Here is a 19,783-nt window from a genome sequence, read left to right as displayed (position 1 = left end):
AGGCGCGGACTGCGACCGCGCCTAAACATCACCGAACAGGGGAGGGCTGGGTGGGCATTCCTCCTCGGAGGCGGTTCCGGCTCCGGGCTTGACCACCACCCTCTACTAACCCCCCCGTAGTGCCCCTGGTCTGGTCTAGCCCCACTGGCAGGAGCTGGACTGGACTTCGGTGGAGCGGATTGCTCAGGCTCCGGTGTGGAGCAGCTGACCGGTACCTGACCAGGCACCGGTGAAACGGGCACGGGCTGGGGATGCGCACCACAGGTTTGGTGCGGGGAGCAGGAACAGGCCGGACCAGGCTGGCGACGCGCACCATTGGCTTGGTGCGGGGAGCAGGAACAGGCCGGACCGGGCTGGCGACGCGCACCATAGGCTTGGTGCGAGGGGCAGGAACAGGCCGGGCCGGGCTGGCGACGCGCACCATGGGCTTGGCGCGATGGACAGGAACAGGCCGGACCGTACTGGGAACACACACCACTGGCCTTACACGGGGATCAGGAACGGGCCGGACCGGACTGGCAACACACTTCAGTACCTCTCGCCGTGCCTCTACATTTTCCTTCCCTCTATACACCAATGGCTCCCGTAACCCGGTGGCCTTCTCTCCTCGTCCACCAACTCGCCCCTTATCTGCCTCCAGTGGCCCCGTCGTCCCTGCCATGTGCCCCCCCCTAAAAATTTATTGGGGGTGCCCCTCGCCTGTCCGACGACTGCCCGGTTGGCGCCGCTTCTCCTCTCCTGCCTGGGCATGCTGCTTGGTCCTGTATTGGTGGGATCTTCTGTCACGAATCGTCGGATATAGAGGACCAAGGCGCAGCGTGGAAGGTGAACATACTTATTTATTAAATGATACACGAACAAAACAACAAATCGATACGTGACGTCCACAGGTGCAAAACACAAACCAACACGGAACAAGATCCCACAAACACTGTGGGAAAACCACCTGACTAAATATGGTTCCCAATCAGAGACAACCAGCAACAGCTGATACTCGTTGCCTCTGATTGAGAACCACTCTGGCCAACATAGATATACAAAACTAGACTAGACACAACGAGCACAAAACATAAACTCTACACACCCTGGCTCAACTTAAAAGAGTCCCTAGAGCCAGGGCGTGACAGCAGCGCAACCCTGAGGTGGTAGCTATGCTTACACCAGAAGCTCGTTTCATGCCTTTGACTTTGTAAAGAAGGTTCTGTGGAATGTACTAACATTCTGCCACGACCTTAAAGTAGAATGTTGCAAATGAAAATGGCATTAGAATAAATTGAGCTGCCAGTGTTCATCCTTTTATGAGATGTTCCTCTCACTGATGATTGTAGCAGAAGTAGAGCATTGGGAGGCACAAGCTCAATGTGTTCATCCTAAAATGAGATGGAAAAGTAGCCGTAGTCTTTAAGTGTAGCATTACATCATTGGATAGAGAGGGTGCCAGATAAAAACCTGGCTGGGGCTATTTTATGTCATGGTAATGTTAGCTAAGCATTGTGTGTGTGTGCGTGTGTGTGTGCGTGCGTGCGTGTGAGTGCGTGCGTGTCTCTGTGTCTGTAAGTCCTTTGTCATTGCATCTCTCATGTTCTTTCTTAATTCCCCTTGGTATGCCTACAGAGGCAGGCTGGGGCATAACAATTTGTTTTACTCTATTTTATCTAATAGGCTTGTTGATTAATCTCTGTCATGCAAGTGGTTTCTAGAGAGCATTAGCCCCACCTTGGGAAGGCGGACTCCTGGCAGGCCCTATATTATGTCAGATCCATGTGATAAGGGAAAATCAGGTTACGGCTGAACAGGATGTCACGTTTAATGACCAGTAATGACCTGATGATTAATCAGAGACGTCTTTCTGCCTGGCGCTCTTTAAAAGCCCCAGAGGGAGCCCGATAAAGTCACATCCAATGGGTTTTATCGCTCCACGTCCGTTCATAGGTCTATGTTGAGCCGACGTGTGCTAATTAGCGTAGCCGTCATGCGGAGATTTCAATGAGCCTGAAGCATGGGGAAATTATATGTTACATCTGGGGAATTTTCCCGGATGTCCAGGTGTGTCTATTGATTTCCCCACTATGGAGTGGCACATGTTCTCATGCAAGCCACCAAATGGTGTGTAAGTGATCTAAAAGAAGAGAGGGTTCTCTGTAGGCTCACTGGAATGACCGTTTAGGTAAAAGTGATGAGTCTGTAAATTGCAGTGGATGCTTGGCCAGCTCTGTCGGTGCACTCTTAATGAAGGTGAGGGCGGTGGCTATGCATACTGTATTGGTTTAATGACCTCAGGGCTTCATTTACACATAGCAGCTTGAATCATCCTTTCCAATACACAGTTTGAATCATCATTTCATAAACTGGAGGCTGCATGATTTTCTCTCACAGAGGAGTTTTTCCTCCAACTATGAGCCAGAGAATCATGGGAAAAGAGATTATATGAGGAAATTGCCTCTCCTGTAATGGATTTCATTTTGATGCCTTAGAATATCAGGATTATTCGGGGCTGCAATGGGTGACTGATAAAATGCAGCCTCAAATTGGATACTGATCATTTTGTGACCATACTTGTTAGTCAGAGTTTAAACAAGTTTACACGGATGAAAGGCAGCTTAAAGCCAGAACCAAAGGACTGTGAGATGAAAGATAAAACAAGGCATCAGCACATTTATTCATCCAAGACCAAGCAAGAACTCTGAACAGAGTGGTAACATGCTACTAACAGGTTTCTGTTTCTTCATGTCTAGTGCATGTCCAGTTCTGTTACTAACACCACTGGACACGAAGAAACAGAAATAACTTAATAGACACTAAAGCCAATGTACGGCAATAGTCTGGGCTCTCAAACCACCAAGGTCAGAACATGATCAAATACTGAGGGGCCACAGAATGTAAATGCAATTCAAAGGCCAGACACGTACTGCATTTTTAAAAAACATTATTAAATCATGAAAACCATACGTCTTTTCATGAGTGAGCTGTGGCTTTACCAAATAGGTTAGGACATTTTAAATGAGAGATTGATATTCCATTGGAAAAAGGAAAACCTGCACTTACTGGAAATAGTCTTTAGAAGTTTTATTTTCTTAAACAGCAGCAAAGGTTGATATTTCATCGCATGATTTAGGAAAAGAAACGTACTATGACTGTGATATGTGGTTGTCTCACCTAGCTACCTTAATATGAATGCACTAACTGTAAGTTGCTCTGCATAAAAGTGTCCTTTATGTCCTCACGGATATCGAGTGAGAACACTTCCCTAGAGAATTGGCTGCTCTGATCAGGGCCCCCATTAGGCTTGTCATACCTTCATACTGACCTTGTGCCATCTTGCGATATTCAGTAATACCGGCACTGAACACAAGGAATGCTATTTTCAAACCCCACTGAGCCTCTGTAATCTGAAGATTAGCAACGCTAACAAGTACATGTAAAATCTCATAGCGAATGCTAGCTAAATGCTAAAGAGCGCATTGCAAAAATGTTATACAATCTCTGACAAACTCTTTGCAGGACAGACATCCCAGCTCCTAAAGTTATACAAGTAACAAAAAAATGCTGCTCACAGTTTGCTGCACACACAAAAACAAATATTAGACAGCAAGGCTCTTGATCCAGGAGGGGATTCCCTGATGTTACCAAGAGAAGCTTGATTTTGCAAGAAGCTAACCACTTAGCTAGATAACTAGCTACTAAATTAGCAAACCAAATGCAGAACTGCAGAGCATTTAGCACATTTTAGACAGTTAACTTAATACTTATAAGATATATAGCTGGCAAACATTTTGTTGTGAATTCCATACTACAGTGAAGTGACTCAGAAGGATCTGGTCTCTAGTCCTTGTGTGCTTGTAAACAAACACCATGTGACTGGGATTCTAAAGGTAAGCTTCATAATGAAAAAAAAATGTGACAGGTGAAATGAAGAACACGATCTGCTTTATCTCCTAACATATTGCACAAGTTGACTGTAGGAATTTACTTTAAAAGTAGCTACAAATATTCAAATGTATTACATTTTTTTCAAAGAAATAGTTTCAATAGTATATTTTTTAATTTTTTAATTTCACCTTTATTTAACCAGGTAAGCCAGTTGAGAACAAGTTCTCATTTACAACTGCGACCTGGCCAAGATAAAGCAAAGCAGTGCGATAAAAACAACAACACAGAGTTACATATGGGGTAAAACAAAACATAAAGTCAAAAATACAACAGAAAATATATATACAGTGTGTGCAAATGTAGCAAGTTATGGAGGTAAGGCAATAAATAGGCTATAGTGCAAAATAATTACAATTAGTATTAACACTGGAATGATAGATGTGCAAGAGATGATGTGCAAATAGAGATACTGGGGTACAAATGAGCAAAATAAATAACAATATAGGGATGAGGTAGTTGGGCGGGCTAATTTCAGATGGGCTGTGTACAGGTGCAGTGATCGGTAAGGTGCTCTGACAACTGATGCTTAAAGTTAGTGAGGGAGATAAGTGTCTCCAGCTTCAGAGATTTTTGCAATTTGTTCCAGTCATTGGCAGCAGAGAACTGGAAGGAATGGCGGCCAAAGGAGGTATTGGCTTTGGGGATGACCAGTGAGATATACCTGCTGGAGCGCATACTACGGGTGGGTGTTGCTATGGTGACCAATGAGCTAAGATAAGGCGGGGATTTGCCTAGCAGTGATTTATAGATGGCCTGGAGCCAGTGGGTTTGGCGACGAATATGTAGTGAGGACCAGCCAACAAGAGCGTACAGGTCACAGTGGTGGGTAGTATATGGGGCTTTGGAGACAAAACGGATGGCACTGTGATAGACTACATCCAATTTGCTGAGTAGAGTGTTGGAGGCTATTTTGTAAATGACATCGCCAAAGTCAAGGATCGGTAGGATAGTCAGTTTTACGAGGGCATGTTTGGCAGCATGAGTGAAGGAGGCTTTGTTGCGAAATAGGAAACCGATTCTAGATTTAACTTTGGATTGGAGATTCTTAATGTGAGTCTGGAAGGAGAGTTTACAGTCTAACCAGACACCTAGGTATTTGTAGTTGTCCACATACTCTAGGTCAGACCCGTCGAGAGTAGTGATTCTAGTCGGGTGGGCGGGTGCAAGCAGCGTTCGGTTGAAGAGCATGCATTTAGTTTTACTAGTGTTTAAGAGCAGTTGGAGGCTACTGAAGGAGTGTTGTATGGCATTGAAGCTCGTTTGGAGGTTTGTTAACACAGTGTCCAATGAAGGGCCAGATGTATACAAAATGGTGTCGTCTGCATAGAGGTGGATCTGAGAGTCACCAGCAGCAAGAGCGACATCATTGATATACACAGAGAAAAGAGTCGGCCCAAGAATTGAACCCTGTGGCACGCCCATAGAGACTTCCATAGGTCCAGACAACAGGCCCTCCGATTTGACACATTGAACTCTATCTGAGAAGTTATTGGTGAACCAGGCGAGGCAGTCATTTGAGAAACCAAGGCTATTTAGTCTGCCAATAAGAATGCGGTGGTTGACAGAGTCGAAAGCCTTGGCCAGGTCGATGAAGACAGCTGCACAGTACTGTCTATTATCGATCGCGTTTATAATATCGTTTAGGACCTTGAGCGTGGCTGAAGTGCACCCATGACCAGCTCGGAAACCGGATTGCATAGCGGAGAAGGTACGGTGGGATTCGAAATGGTCGGTGATCTGTTTGTTAACTTGGCTTTCAAAAACTTTCGAAAGGCAGGGCAGGATGGATATGGGTCTGTAACAGTTTGGATCTAGAGTGTCACCCCCTTTGAAGAGGGGGATGACCGCGGCAGCTTTCCAATCTCTGGGAATCTCAGACGTTACAAAAGAGAGGTTGAACAGGCTAGTAATAGGGGTTGCGACAATTTCGGCGGCTAGTTTTAGAAAGAAAGGGTCCAGATTGTCTAGCCCAGATGATTTGTAAGGGTCCAGATTTTGCAGCTCTTTCAGAACATCAGCTGTCTGGATTTGTGTGAAGGAGAAGCGGGGGGGGGGGGGGGCATGGGCAAGTTGCAGCGGAGGGTGCAGAGCTGGTGGCCGGGGTAGTGGTAGCCAGGTGGAAAGCATGGCCAGCCGTAGCAAAATGCTTTTTGAAATTCTCGATTATTGTAGATTTATCGGTGGTGATAGTGTTTCCTAGCCTCAGTGCAGTGGGAAGCTGGGAGGAAGTCCATGGACTTTACAGTGTCCCAAAACTTTTTGGAGTTAGTGCTACAGGATGCAAATTTCTGTTTGAAAAAGTTAGCCTTTGCTTTCCTAACTGCTTCTGTATATTGGTTCCTAACTTCCCTGAAAAGTTGCATATCGCGGGGGCTATTTGATGCTAATGCAGTACGCCACAGGATGTTTTTGTGCTGGTCAAGGGCAGTCAAGTCTGAGGAGAACCAGGGGCTATATCTGTTCTTAGTTCTGTATTTTTTGAATGGGGCATGTTTATTTAAGATTGAGAGGAAATTACTTTTAAAGAACAACCAGGCATCCTCTACTGACGGAATGAGATCTATATCCATCCAGGATACCTGGGCCAGGTCAATTACGAAGGCCTGCTCGCTGAAGTGTTTTAGGGAGCGTTTGACAGTGATGAGGGGTGGTCGTTTGACCGCGGACCCGTTACGGACGCAGGCAATAAGGCAGTGATCGCTGAGATCCTGGTTGAAGACAGCAGAGGTGTATTTAGAGGGTAAGTTAGTCAGGATGATATCTATGAGGGTACCCATGTTTACGGATTTAGGGTTGTACCTGGTAGGTTCGTTGATAATTTGTGTGAGATTGAGGGCATCTAGCTTAGATTGTAGGACGGCCGGGGTGTTAAGCATATCCCAATTCAGGTCACCAAGCAGTACGAACTCTGAGGATAGATGGGGGGCAATCAATTCACATATGGTGTCCAGGGCACAGCTGGGGGCTGAGGGGGGTCTGTAGCAAGCAGCAACAGTGAGAGATTTATTTCTGGAAAGGTGGATTTTTAGAAGGTATAGAAAACGGTATAGAAGGTATAGAAAACGGTATAGAAAAACCATCCCATTGCTATTTCCAAATGCACCGCTATACAGTATATACAGTATACTGCCCAAGCCTAGGCACCATGTCAATGTACTGTATGGAGCATCTGATCTACACACAGTCATCCATCCGTAGCCTACAGACCTCCTTGATAACTGAAGAAGCAATCCAGCTGAAGGGGCCACTTCATGGACACACATCAGTGCTCAAGGGAATCCAATGACTTATCTGAGGTCAGGAGGTCAGGAGTCTCCTGGTTTACATTTAAAGCTAGAATTCTTAATTTAATCACAAAACGGGCACCCCGCCTCTGTTTTGGTATAAAGCTGAAGGATGGGCCTAGAGAAATGTAACGACTTTCAAATTCATAGACAGAGCTATGGATGCAAGAACTGTAATATCACAAGATGGTGCTGACAGACACAGTTGCCATGTTTCTAGCTCCTAGACAACTGCAGGATTTATGTGTGTGTTTTTCCTACATTATTTGCTCAGAACGTTTCTTGTATTATTACCTACAGCTGAAAATAACTTTGGGATATTCGATCGGTGGTCACGCACCAGAAATTCGAGCAGAAATTTGCCCTACTTCTTCTTCCCGAGGCAGATATATTAATCCCGGGGCCTGCAACAAAATCTGACGCCGGAGAAGAGGAAGAAGAAGTAGGGCCCTAGTCAGACTCAAGTTGCGTGCATACCATCCACCGCTTCTAAGTATATTACTCGCTAACATTCAGTCCCTGGACACTAAAGTAGATGAGCTCAGGGCGAGGATCTCCTTACAGAGAGACAGACATCAGGGACTGTAACATAATCTGTTTTACGGAATCATGGCTCTCTCCAGATATAATGTCCCCGGGAACAGGAAGAAACAACATTCTGGGATAAAGAAAGGAAGAGGGGTTTGTTTCATTATATACAACTCATGGTGTGATTTTGGTAACGTTCAGGAACTCAAGTCCTTTTGTTCTCCTGATTTGGAATACTACCATCAAATGCAGACCGCGTTACCTCCCAAGATCATTTTCTTTGGTCATCGTCACTGCCGTATGTATTCCTCCCCAAGCCGAAACCGCAATGGCTCTAAAGGAACTACACTGGACTGTGCAAACTGGAAACCAGTCACATTTATTGTAGCTTGGGACTTTTATAAATGAAATCTGAGGAAAACGCTACCGAAATTCTATAACATTTACATTTACATTTACGTCATTTAGCAGAAGCTCTTATCCAGAGCGACTTACAAATATCAAGACATGTCCTGTCCTTACGCGCATCACGGACTGGATCATTGCTACTCTCCCTTCCGGGATGGCTACAAGGCCCTCCCCCTGCCCTGCCTTTGGCAAATTAGATCACGCCTCCATTCTGCTCCTCCTCATCTATAGGCAGAAACTTAAGCAGGAAGCACCTAAAGTAAGGAATGTTCAACATTGGTCTGACCAATCGGAATCTATGCTTCAAGATTGTTTTGATCAAGTGGACTGGGAAATATTCCATGTCGCCTCTGAGAATAGTATCGACGTAAACACTGACTCGGTGACTGGATTCATCACTGTGATGATTAGAACTTATCGAAACCAAAAACCGTGGATAGATGGCAGCATTCACACAAAACTGAAAGTGTGAACCACCACATTCAACCACGGCAAGGTGACTGGGAACATGGACGTGTACAAACAGACCATCTATGACCTCTGTAAGGCAATCAAAGAGGCAAACGACAGTACAGGGACAAAGTAGAGTCGCAATTCAACGACTCAGACATTACATTTACATTTACATTTACGTCATTTAGCAGACGCTCTGGGAGAACAAGTATTTGATACACTGCCGATTTTGCAGGTTTTCCTACTTACAAAGCATGTAGAGGTCTGTAATTTTTATCATAGGTACACTTCAACTGTGAGAGACGGAATCTAAAACAAAAATCCAGAAAATCACATTGTATGATTTTTAAGTAATTAATTTGCATTTTATTGCATGACATAAGTATTTAATACATTAGAAAAGCCGAACTTAATATTTGCTACAGAAACCTTTGTTTGCAATTACAGAGATCCTACGTTTCCTGTAGGTCTTGACCAGATTTGCACACACTGCAGCAGGGATTTTGGCCCACTCCTCCATACAGACCTTCTCCAGATCCTTCAGGTTTCGGGGCTGTCACTGGGCAATACGGACTTTCAGCTCCCTCCAAAGATGTTCTATTTGGTTCAGGTCTGGAGACTGGCTAGGCCACTCCAGGACCTTGAGATGCTTCTTATGGAGCCACTCCTTAGTTGCCCTGGCTGTGTGTTTCGAGTCGTTGTCATGCTGGAAGACCCAGCCACGACCCATCTTCAATGCTCTTACTGAGGGAAGGAGGTTGTTGGCCAAGATCTCACGATACATGGCCCCATCCATGCTCCCCTCAATACGGTGCAGTTGTCCTGTCCCCTTTGTAGAAAAGCATCCCCAAAGAATGATGTTTCCACCTCCATGCTTCACGGTTGGGATGGTGTTCTTGAGGTTGTACTCATCCTTCTTCTTCCTCCAAACACGGCGAGTGGAGTTTAGACCAAAAAGCTCTATTTTTGTCTCATCAGACCACATGACCTTCTCCCATTCCTCCTCTGGATCATCCAGATGGTCATTGGCAAACTTCAGACGGGCCTGGACATGCGCTGGCTTGAGCAGGGGGACCTTGCGTGCACTGCAGGATTTTAATCCATGACTGCCGTGTGTATTCCTCCCCAAGCCGAAACCGCAATGGCTCTAAAGGAACTGTGGTCCCAGCTCTCTTCAGGTCATTGACCAGGTCCTGCCGTGTAGTTCTGGGCTGATCCCTCACCTTCCTCATGATCATTGATGCCCCACAAGGTGAGATCTTGCATGGAGCCCCATACTGAGGGTGATTGACCGTCATCTTGAACTTCTTCCATTTTCTAATAATTGCGCCAACAGTTGTTGCCTTCTCACCAAGCTGCTTGCCTATTGTCCTGTAGCCCATCCCAGCCTTGTGCAGGTCTACAATTTTATCCCTGATGTCCTTACACAGCTCTCTGGTCTTGGCCATTGTGGAGAGGTTGGAGTCTGTTTGATTGAGTGTGTGGACAGGGGTCTTTTATACAGGTAACGAGTTCAAACAGGTGCAGTTAATACAGGTAATGAGTGGAGAACAGGAGGGCTTCTTAAAGAAAAACTAACAGGTCTGTGAGAGACGGAATTCTTACTGGTTGGTAGGTGATCAAATACTTATGTCATGCAATAAAATGCAAATTAATTACTTAAAAATCATACAATGTGATTTTCTGGATTTTTGTGATAAAATTACAGACCTCTACATGCTTTGTAAGTAGGAAAACCTGCAAAATCGGCAGTGTATCAAATACTTGTTCTCCCCACTGTATGTGGCAGGGACTCCAGACAATCATGGATTATAAAGGGAAAGCCAGCCACTTCAGACACCGTCGCATCGCACCCGGACAAGCTTAACACCTTCAAGGAAAACTAAATTGAGCTGCTGACGCAGGCCCCATTGCTTACAAGGACTATGTGCTCTCGTTCTCCATGGCCAACGTGAGTAAGTCATTTAATCGTGTTAACCCTCGCGAAGCTGCCGGCCTAGACTGCATCCCCAGCCGCGTCCTCAGAGCATGCTCAGACCAGATGCCTGGAGTGTTTACGGACATATTAAATCGCTCCGTATCCCAGTCTGTTGTCCTCACTTGCTTTAATATGTCCACCAGTGTTCCTGTACCCAAGAAAGCAAAGGTAACTGAGCTAAATTACTATCGCCCCATAGCACTCACTTCTGTCATCATGAAGTGCTTTAAGAGGCTAGTTAAGGACCATATCACCTCCACCTTACCCGACACCTTAGACCCACTACAATTCACATACCACCCCAACAGATCCATGGACGTCGCAATCGCCATTGCACTGCACACTGCCCTATCCCATCTGTACAACAGAAATACCTATGTAAGAATGCTGTTCATCAAATACAGCTCAGCATTCAAGCCCATCACTAAACTCAGGGCCCTGGGTCTGAACCCCTCCCTGTGCAACAGGGTCCTGGGCTTCCTGACGGGCCGACCCCAAGTGAGGAAGGTAGGCAACAACACCTCTGCTACGCTGATCCTCAACACGGGGGCCCCACAGGGGTGCGTGCTCAGCCCCCTCCTGTACTCCATGTTCACCCATGACTGCGTGGCCACGCACGTCTCCAACTCAATCATCAGGTTTGCTGACAACACAACAGTGGTAGGCCTGATTACCAACAATGACGAGACAGCCTACAGGGAGGAGGGGAGAGCCCTGGCGGATTGGTGCCAGGAAAATAACCTCTCCCTCGACATCAACAAAACGAAGGAGCTGATCGTGGACTGCAAGAAAAAGCAGAGAGAGCACGCCTCCATCCACATTGACAGGGCCGCAGTGGAGAGGAAGCGCTACCATCTAGAAGGCAGAGACAGTACAGATGCATCAAAGCTGGGACCAAGAGACTGATAAACAGCTTCTATCTCCAGGCCATCAGACTGGTAAACAGTCACCATTAGCTGGCATCCGCCCAGTACCCTGCCCTAAACCTTAGTCACTGTTACTAGCCGGCTACCATCCGGTACTCTACCCTGCACCTTAGAGACTGATGCCCTATGTGCATAGACACTGGTCACTTTAATAATGTGTACATACTGTTTTACCCACTTCATGTATATACTGTATTCTAGTCATGGCTTATTCTATATAACTACTGCTGTACACACCTTTTCTGTACTGTCCATACTGTCTATACACACCATTATATATATATATAGATATATATATATTCCAGACTCTGACTTTTTACATTTGGATTATGTGTGTATTGTTTTGGATTGCTAGGTTGGATCGAGAAACACAAGCATTTCGCTGCACCTGCGATAACATCTGCAAATCTGTTTACGCGACCAGTAAACTTTGATTTGATTTGACCATCCATGATATCAAAATGATCGTTTTAACCATGTTTTGAGGCTATGTAGGGTTTGTTTACATTTACATTGTTTACAAACATTGGGGTAAAATAAGCTTATATTTTGGGTTATCAAGGTGTATGACAGTTGAACTAAACTCATGAGGCATTTATAAGTTATATTCTTCAACAATCAATGGGTATATATCATTATACCCCCTATTCTCCCTAGTAAGTTGTTCCTTCCACTGTCAAACCAGCCCAGAGTACCCCCGCCCCCATATGCTCCCTAGTACGTTTTTAGCGGAGGGTGCAGAGCTGGTGGCCGGGGTAGGGGTAGCCAGGTGGAAAGCATGGCCAGCCGTAGCAAAATCCTTATTGAAATTCTCGATTATCGTAGATTTATCGGTGGTGACAGTGTTTCCTAGCCTAAGTGCAGTGGGCAGCTGGGAGGAGGTGCTCTTATTCTCCATGGACTTTCCAGTGTCCCAAACGTTTTTAGAGTTAGTGCTACAGGATGCAAATTTCTGTTTGAAAAAGCTAGCCTTTGCTTTCCTAACTGATTGTGTATATTTGTTCCTGACTTACATATTTTTTTACATTATAGTCATTTAGCAGACGCTCTTATCCAGAGCGACTTCCAATTAGTGAGTGCATACATTTTTCATACTGCCCCCCCATGGGAATCGAACCCACAACCCTTGCGTTGCAAGCGCCATGCTCTACCAACTGAGCTACAGGAGGGCTGAAAAGTTGCATATCGCGGGGGCTGTTCGATGCTAATGCAGAATGCCACAGGATGTTTTTGTGCTGGTCAAGGGCAGTCAAGTCTGGGGTGAACCAGGGGCTACAGTGGGGAAAAAAAGTATTTAGTCAGCCACCAATTGTGCAAGTTCTCCCACTTAAAAAGATGAGAGAGGCCTGTAATTTTCATCATAGGTACACGTCAACTATGACAGACAAATTGAGGAAAAAAAATCCAGAAAATCCCATTGTAGGATTTTTTATGAATTTATTTGCAAATTATGGTGGAAAATAAGTATTTGGTCACCTACAAACAAGCAAGATTTCTGGCTCTCACAGACCTGTAACAACTTCTTTCAGAGGCTCCTCTGTCCTCCACTCGTTACCTGTATTAATGGCGCCTGTTTGAACTTGTTATCAGTATAAAATACACCTGTCCACAACCTCAAACAGTCACACTCCAAACTTCACAATGGCCAAGACCAAAGAGCTGTCAAAGGACACCAAAAACAAAATTGTAGACCTGCACCAGGCTGGGAAGACTGAATCTGCAATAGGTAAGCAGCTTGGTTTGAAGAAATCAACTGTGGGAGCAATTATTAGGAAACGGAAGACATACAAGACCACTGATAATCTCCCTCGATCTGGGGCTCCACGCAAGATCTCACCCCGTGGGGTCAAAATGATCACAAGAACGGTGAGCAAAAATCCCAGAACCACACGGGGGGACCTAGTGAATGACCTGCAGAGAGCTGGGACCAAAGTAACAAAGCCAACCATCAGTAACACACTACGCCGCCAGGGACTCAAATCCTGCAGTGCGAGACTTGTCCCCCTGCTTAAGCCAGTACATGTCCAGGCCCGTCTGAAGTGCATTTGGATGATCCAGAAGAGGATTGGGAGAATGTCATATGGTCAGATGAAACCAAAATATAACTTTTTGGTAAAAACTCAACTCGTCGTGTTTGGAGGACAAAGAATGCTGAGTTGCATCCAAAGAACACCATACCTACTGTGAAGCATGGGGTTGGAAACATCATGCTTTGGGGCTGTTTTTCTGCAAAGGGACCAGGACGACTGATCCGTGTAAAGGAAAGAATGAATGGGGCCATGTATCGTGAGATTTTGAGTGAAACCCTCCTTCCATCAGCAAGGGCATTGAAGATGAAACGTGGCTGGGTCTTTCAGCATGACAATGATCCCAAACACACCGCCCGGGCAACGAAGGAGTGGCTTCGTAAGAAGCATTTCAAGGTCCTGGAGTGGCCTAGCCAGTCTCCAGATCTCAACCCCATAGAAAATCTTTGTAGGGAGTTGAAAGTCTGTGTTGCCCAGCGACAGCCCCAAAACATCACTGCTCTAGAGGAGATCTGCATGGAGGAATGGGCCAAAATACCAGCAACAGTGTGTGAAAACCTTGTGAAGACTTACAGAAAACGTTTGACCTGTGTCATTGCCAACAAAGGGTATATAACAAAGTATTGAGAAACTTTTTTTATTGACCAAATACTTATTTTCCACCATCATATGCCAATAAATTCATTAAAAATCCTACAATGTGATTTTCTGGAATTTTTTTTCTCATTTTGTCTGTCATAGTTGACGTGTACCTATGATGAAAATTACAGGCCTCTCTCATCTTTTTAAGTGGGAGAACTTGCACAATTGGTGGCTGACTAAATACTTTTTTTCCCCACTGTATATCTGTTGTTAGTTCTGACTTTTTTGAATGGGGCATGCTTATTTAAGATGGAGAGGAAAGCACTTTTAAAGAACAACCAGGCATCCTCTACTGACAGAATGAGGTCAATATCCATCCAGAATACCCGGGCCAGGTTAATTAGAAAGGCCTGCTCGCTGAAGTGTTTTAGGGAGCGTTTGACAGTGATGAAGGGTGGTCGTTTGACCGCGGACCCATTACGGACGCAGGCAATGAGGCAGTGATCACTGAGATCCTGGTTGAAGAAAGCGGAGGTGTATTTAGAGGGTAAATTAGTCAGGATGATATCTATGAGGGTGCCCATGTTTACGGATTTAGGGTTGTACCTGGTAGGTTCCTTGATAATTTGTGTGAGATTGAGGACATCTAGTTTAGATTGTAGGACGGCCGGGGTGTTAAGCATATCCCAGTTTAGGTCACCAAGCAGTACGAACTCTGAGGATAGATGGGGGGCAATCAATTCACATATGGTGTCCAGGGCACAGCTGGGGGCTGAGGGGGGTCTGTAGCAAGCGGCAACAGTGAGAGATTTATTTCTGGAAAGGTGGATTTTTAGAAGTAGAAGCTCAAACTGTTTGGGCACAGACCTGGATAGTATGATAGAGCTCTGCAGGCTATCTCTACAGTAGATTGCAACTCCGACCCCTTTGGCAGTTCTATCTAGACAGAACATTTTGTAGTTGGGGATGGACATTTCAGAGTTTTTGGTGGCCTTCCTAAGCCAGGATTCAGACACTGCTAGAACATCAGGGTTGGCGGAGTGTGCTAACGCAGTCCGGGAGCAGTTTGATGGCTGCTACGGCACAGGCGAGCAGGAGGCACGGTTGTTGATTGCGTGTGCTAGCGGGCCGGGCTAGCAGATGGATCTTCGTGGTCGTCGCAACGGGAAGCCTGTTGAAACCACATCAGGCGATTACATCGGCAGACCAGTCGTGATGGATCGGCGGGGTTCTGTGTCGACACTAGGAGGTCCCGTCCGGTTGACAGAGAGGTATATAGTCGGGAGATGGGCCTGGCTCGAGGCTAGCTCAAGGCTAACTGGTGCTAGCTTCAGGACAGTGGTGATTAGCCAACAACAACATCCATTCGGTTGCAGCTAGCTAGTTGCGATGATCCGGTGTTAAAGGTCCAGTGATTCAGTGATTCCGGCAGAAAATCCGATATGTTCTGAGTCGATAGCGTGCTGTGCAGACTGGCCGATAATTGTCCAGGCTGGCTGGTAGGTAGTGCAGGCCACGGCTAACGGTGGCTAATAGCAAGTAGCTAGCAAGTAGCTAGTTAGCTGGCTAGCTGGCTAGTTTCAGCCGGTTCTAGATAAAAAGGTATAAGAAATAATAGAATCCGTTCCACATTGGGTGAGGCGGGTTGCAGGAAAGTATATTTAGTTGATGGATGAAAAGTGAGATTGAGAAATATATACGAAAAAGACAAATAAACAGGAACGAGCACACTACAGAATACACGACCACACTGCTACGCCATCTTGGATATCAGTGGTTCCTTCCACTGTCAATCCAGCCCAGAGTACCCCCCCCCCCCCCCCCCCCCATTCTCCCTAGTAAGTGGTTCCTTCCACTGTCAAACCAACCCAGCCAGAGACTAGCATAAGAGAATAAGAGGCTGTCAGGTCAGAGTGTGTCTAAGGAGAGAGCTCAGCTGAACAGCCCCATCCTGTTGCTACCTCAGCCTGCCTGCACAGCCGTTTTGCTCACAGTCACGTCACGCTGTCTTTGTGTGCAAAGGGAGGACATCACACAGCAGGCAGCAATGTGTCTCAATTAGAGCTAAATCTACGGGTGTTCTTGTTTCCCAGCAAATTGTTTAAAATGGGGACAAGCCGTTACTGTCTGCTGCACAAGAGAACAAAGCAAAGAAAGAATAGGATCAAAGCGTTGAATCACAGAGGGGTTGAGAGGAGTGTTATGTGTCAAGAGAAGTAGGGTCTTGTCTCCTGTTTATCAGGGCATATGCTTAGTTTGTGTGCTGTCTGCTTCAGCATTAGAAATGCAAAAAGCTCTAACACAAGACAATGAGCCCTGCACAGGTTCACTGGGGTGAAAAGAGAGCACACCAATTACCCAAAACAAACATTGTGTGTGTGCACTTTGTCATAGCAAATGAAGTAGGCATGTTTTTTCACTGCTGTCTAGCAACATACCTTGAAAGTATGGGATTCATAATGTAGTAATTTCTTGTACATCAATTTAAAATTGATTACAACGAGAATATAAAAACATGATGTATAAGTGTTTACTTACAGTATGTGTATTCATTTCAATCAAATATCTTTCAGAATGTCCTTTTACAATGTACGGAGCTTTCTTGAATGTGGCAATGATGAACGTACTCTAATTTAACTATACGATTATGAGTATTTATCATTTTATGGGTATTTACATGGATCTGCCTTAGTAAGAATTCCTCTCTAACATGCCTGCTTCTTCTCTCTCTCTCGGTCTCTCTATCTGTAGGTTCCAGGCTGTGTGATGTACGACCGGTGCACCTCCCCCCCATCCTCCTCCTGCTCCTCGTCCTCCAGGCCATGCTGCCGCTCTGCTCTGGTGAACGCACCTGCCCTCACAGCTGCCGTTGTGAGGGGAAGATAGTCCACTGCGAGTCAGCTGGCTTCTTGGACGTCCCTGAGAACATCTCAGTGGGCTGCCAGGGCCTCTCTCTTCGCTACAACGACCTGCACACGCTGCTCCCCTACCAGTTTGCCCACCTTAACCAGCTCCTCTGGCTCTACATGGACCACAACCAGATCTCTTCTCTAGACAGTCGGGCCTTCCAGGGGGTCCGCAGGCTTAAAGAGCTGATCCTCAGCTCCAACAAGATCTCTCAGCTCCACAATGCCACCTTCCATGGGGTGCCCAACCTCCGCAGCCTGGACCTGTCCTACAACAAGCTGCAGGTGCTTCAGCCGGGGCAGTTCCACGGCCTGAGGAAGCTTCAGAACCTCCACCTGCGCTCCAACGGCCTCACCAACGTCCCCATCCGGGCCTTCCTGGAATGCCGCAGCCTGGAGTTTCTGGACCTGGGCTACAACCGTCTCCGGGCCCTCACCAGGACCACCTTCCTGGGGCTGCAGAGGCTCATGGAGCTTCACCTGGAGCACAACCAGTTCTCCCGGATCAACTTCTTTCTGTTCCCACGTCTTGCTAACCTGCGGGCACTCTACCTGCAGTGGAACCGCATCCGAGCAGTCAACCAGGGCCTGCCCTGGACCTGGCACACGCTGCAGAAACTGGATCTGTCTGGCAATGAAATCCAGACCCTGGACCCTGCCGTGTTCCACTGCTTGCCCAACCTCCAGACCCTCAACCTGGAGTCCAACAAGCTGTCCAACGTGTCCCAGGAGGCAGTGTCTGCCTGGATCTCCCTGAACTCTATCAGCCTGGCGGGTAACGTGTGGGACTGTGGGACAGGCATCTGCCCCCTGGTGGCCTGGCTGAGGAACTTTCGTGGCACTAAAGACACCACCATGATATGCAGCAGCCCAAAGCAGCTCCAGGGAGAGAAGATCATGGAGGCTACGAGGAACAATGGAATTTGTGAGGAAACAGATTACTTCCAGACAGAAACCCCTTCACCGACCCCAGATTTAATTGAGACGACACCCGACGCAACCCCCGCACCCACCAGCCCCCCTCCACCCCTGCCTCCACCTACCACCCTGGCCCCCCTACCCCCACCTCGGCCTCAGTCCCCCCCCCGGCCCACTTTCCCCAGCCGGGTAAGGATTGACCCCAGAGACTCCCCTCCCCAGGCCCCGCCCTCCCTCCGCAGCCTGGTGGTGACTCAGCCCCCAGAGCTGGAGCACATGTCCTTCCACAAGGTGGTGGTTGGCAGCGTGGCGCTCTTCTTCTCCATGTCGCTCATCCTGACAGTCATCTACGTGTTGTGGAGGCGCTACCCGAATGCGGCACGGCTCCTGCAGCAGCGCTCCGTGGTGGGCCGCAAGCGGCGGAAAAAAAGCCCAGAGCCTGAGCAAAACCTGAGCTCCCAGCTGCAGGAGTATTACATGAGCTACAACCCGGCCGCCACCCCTGAGGGCTTGGAGGTACTGGGCAACGGGACTGGCTCCTGCACCTGCACCATCTCCGGCTCCAGAGAATGCGAGGTATGACCCGTCGCATCAGCCTTTTAAAAACAAAACCCAAAAAGCAAAAACACAAAGGCTCAAGAGAGAGAGAGGTAAATCCTTTATCAGGCATGCACTGTTTAGAGAAACTTTGGATCAGGGCTAAGCACCCTTGACTCTTGGTTCATAACACGCTCGACTTAGAACCTTGAAGGTTTCCAATTATTTCTGCAGTTTTCATTCATAAATCGAACCGGACACTGGAAACATGAAAATGACATTTAGAACCAGGAGGCAACGGTAACCTAGCTCAGGTTCAGAGAACTGCATTATTACACGTGTCATGTTTGGCTCGCTGGCTTTAATGCACTTTGTTCACTTTATCGTTTGTATAGTTTATTTGCCAATCAGCTTATTTTTGTTCAGCGTTGCACTTCAACAGAGTTTTGAGGCACAATTCTTAATCATACACACACTTTTTGCATGGCTCCAGTGACAGATCCTGGATACTTGCACACTGTTCCTGCTTCAAGGTCTCACACAAGTCATTGCTACGATATCATGGCATGGCTCACTGGATGCTTTGATATACACTACCGGTCAAAAGTTTTAGAACACCTACTCATTCAAGGGTTTTTCTTAATTTTTACTATTTTCTACATTGTAGAATAATAGTGAAGACATCAAAACTTTGAAATAACACATATGGAATCATGTAGTAACCAAAAAAGTGTTAAACAAATCAAAATATATTTTATATTTGAGATTCTTCAAATAGCCACCCTTTGCCTTGATGACAGCTTTGCACACTCTTGGCATTCTCTCAAGCAGCTTCATGAGGTAGTCACCTGGAATGCATTTCAATTAACAGGTGTGCCTTCTTAAAAGTTAATTTGTGGAATTTATTTCCTTCTTAATGCGTTTGAGCCAACCAGTTGTGTTGTGACAAGGTTGGGGGAGGTATACAGAAGTTAGCCCTATTTGGTAAAAGACCAAGTCCATATTATGGCAAGAACAGCTCTAAGCAAAGAGAAACGACAGTCCATCATTACTTCAAGAACTTTGAAAGTTTCTTCAAGTGCAGTCGCAAAAACCATCAAGCGCTATGATGAAACTGGCTCTCATGAGGACCGCCACAGGAATGGAAGACCCAGAGTTACCTCTGCTGCAGAGGAGAAGTTCATTATAGTTACCAGCCTCAGAAATTGCAGCCCATATAAATGCTTCACAGAGTTCAAGTAACAGACACATCTCAACATCAACTGTTCAGTGGAGACTGTGTGAATCAGGCCTTCATGGTCGAATT

At 46.4% G+C, this 19,783-nt stretch overlaps 1 protein-coding gene across 1 annotated transcript in view; it reads left to right on the top strand.

Annotated features, from left to right (window-relative positions):
* Window positions 1-8,658: 8,658 nt before the first annotated feature.
* LOC311099814 (leucine-rich repeat transmembrane neuronal protein 4-like) overlaps window positions 8,659-19,783 on the top strand; it is a gene marked incomplete at both ends in the record, with an annotated part of 37,369 nt that continues 26,244 nt past the window's right edge. Inside the window, 2 exons of the mRNA XM_084140561.1 lie at window positions 8,659-8,692; window positions 16,868-18,516. Coding sequence (XP_083996687.1) covers window positions 8,659-8,692; window positions 16,868-18,516 — 1,683 coding nt within the window. The remainder of the gene's footprint in view (window positions 8,693-16,867; window positions 18,517-19,783) is intronic.

This window comes from Coregonus lavaretus (genome assembly GCF_964263955.1).
Source record: "Coregonus lavaretus genome assembly, chromosome: 24".
NCBI lineage: Eukaryota > Metazoa > Chordata > Actinopteri > Salmoniformes > Salmonidae > Coregonus > Coregonus lavaretus.
The sequence above is the reverse complement of the archived record's forward strand: the minus strand, read 5'-3'. Positions and strand labels throughout refer to the sequence as shown.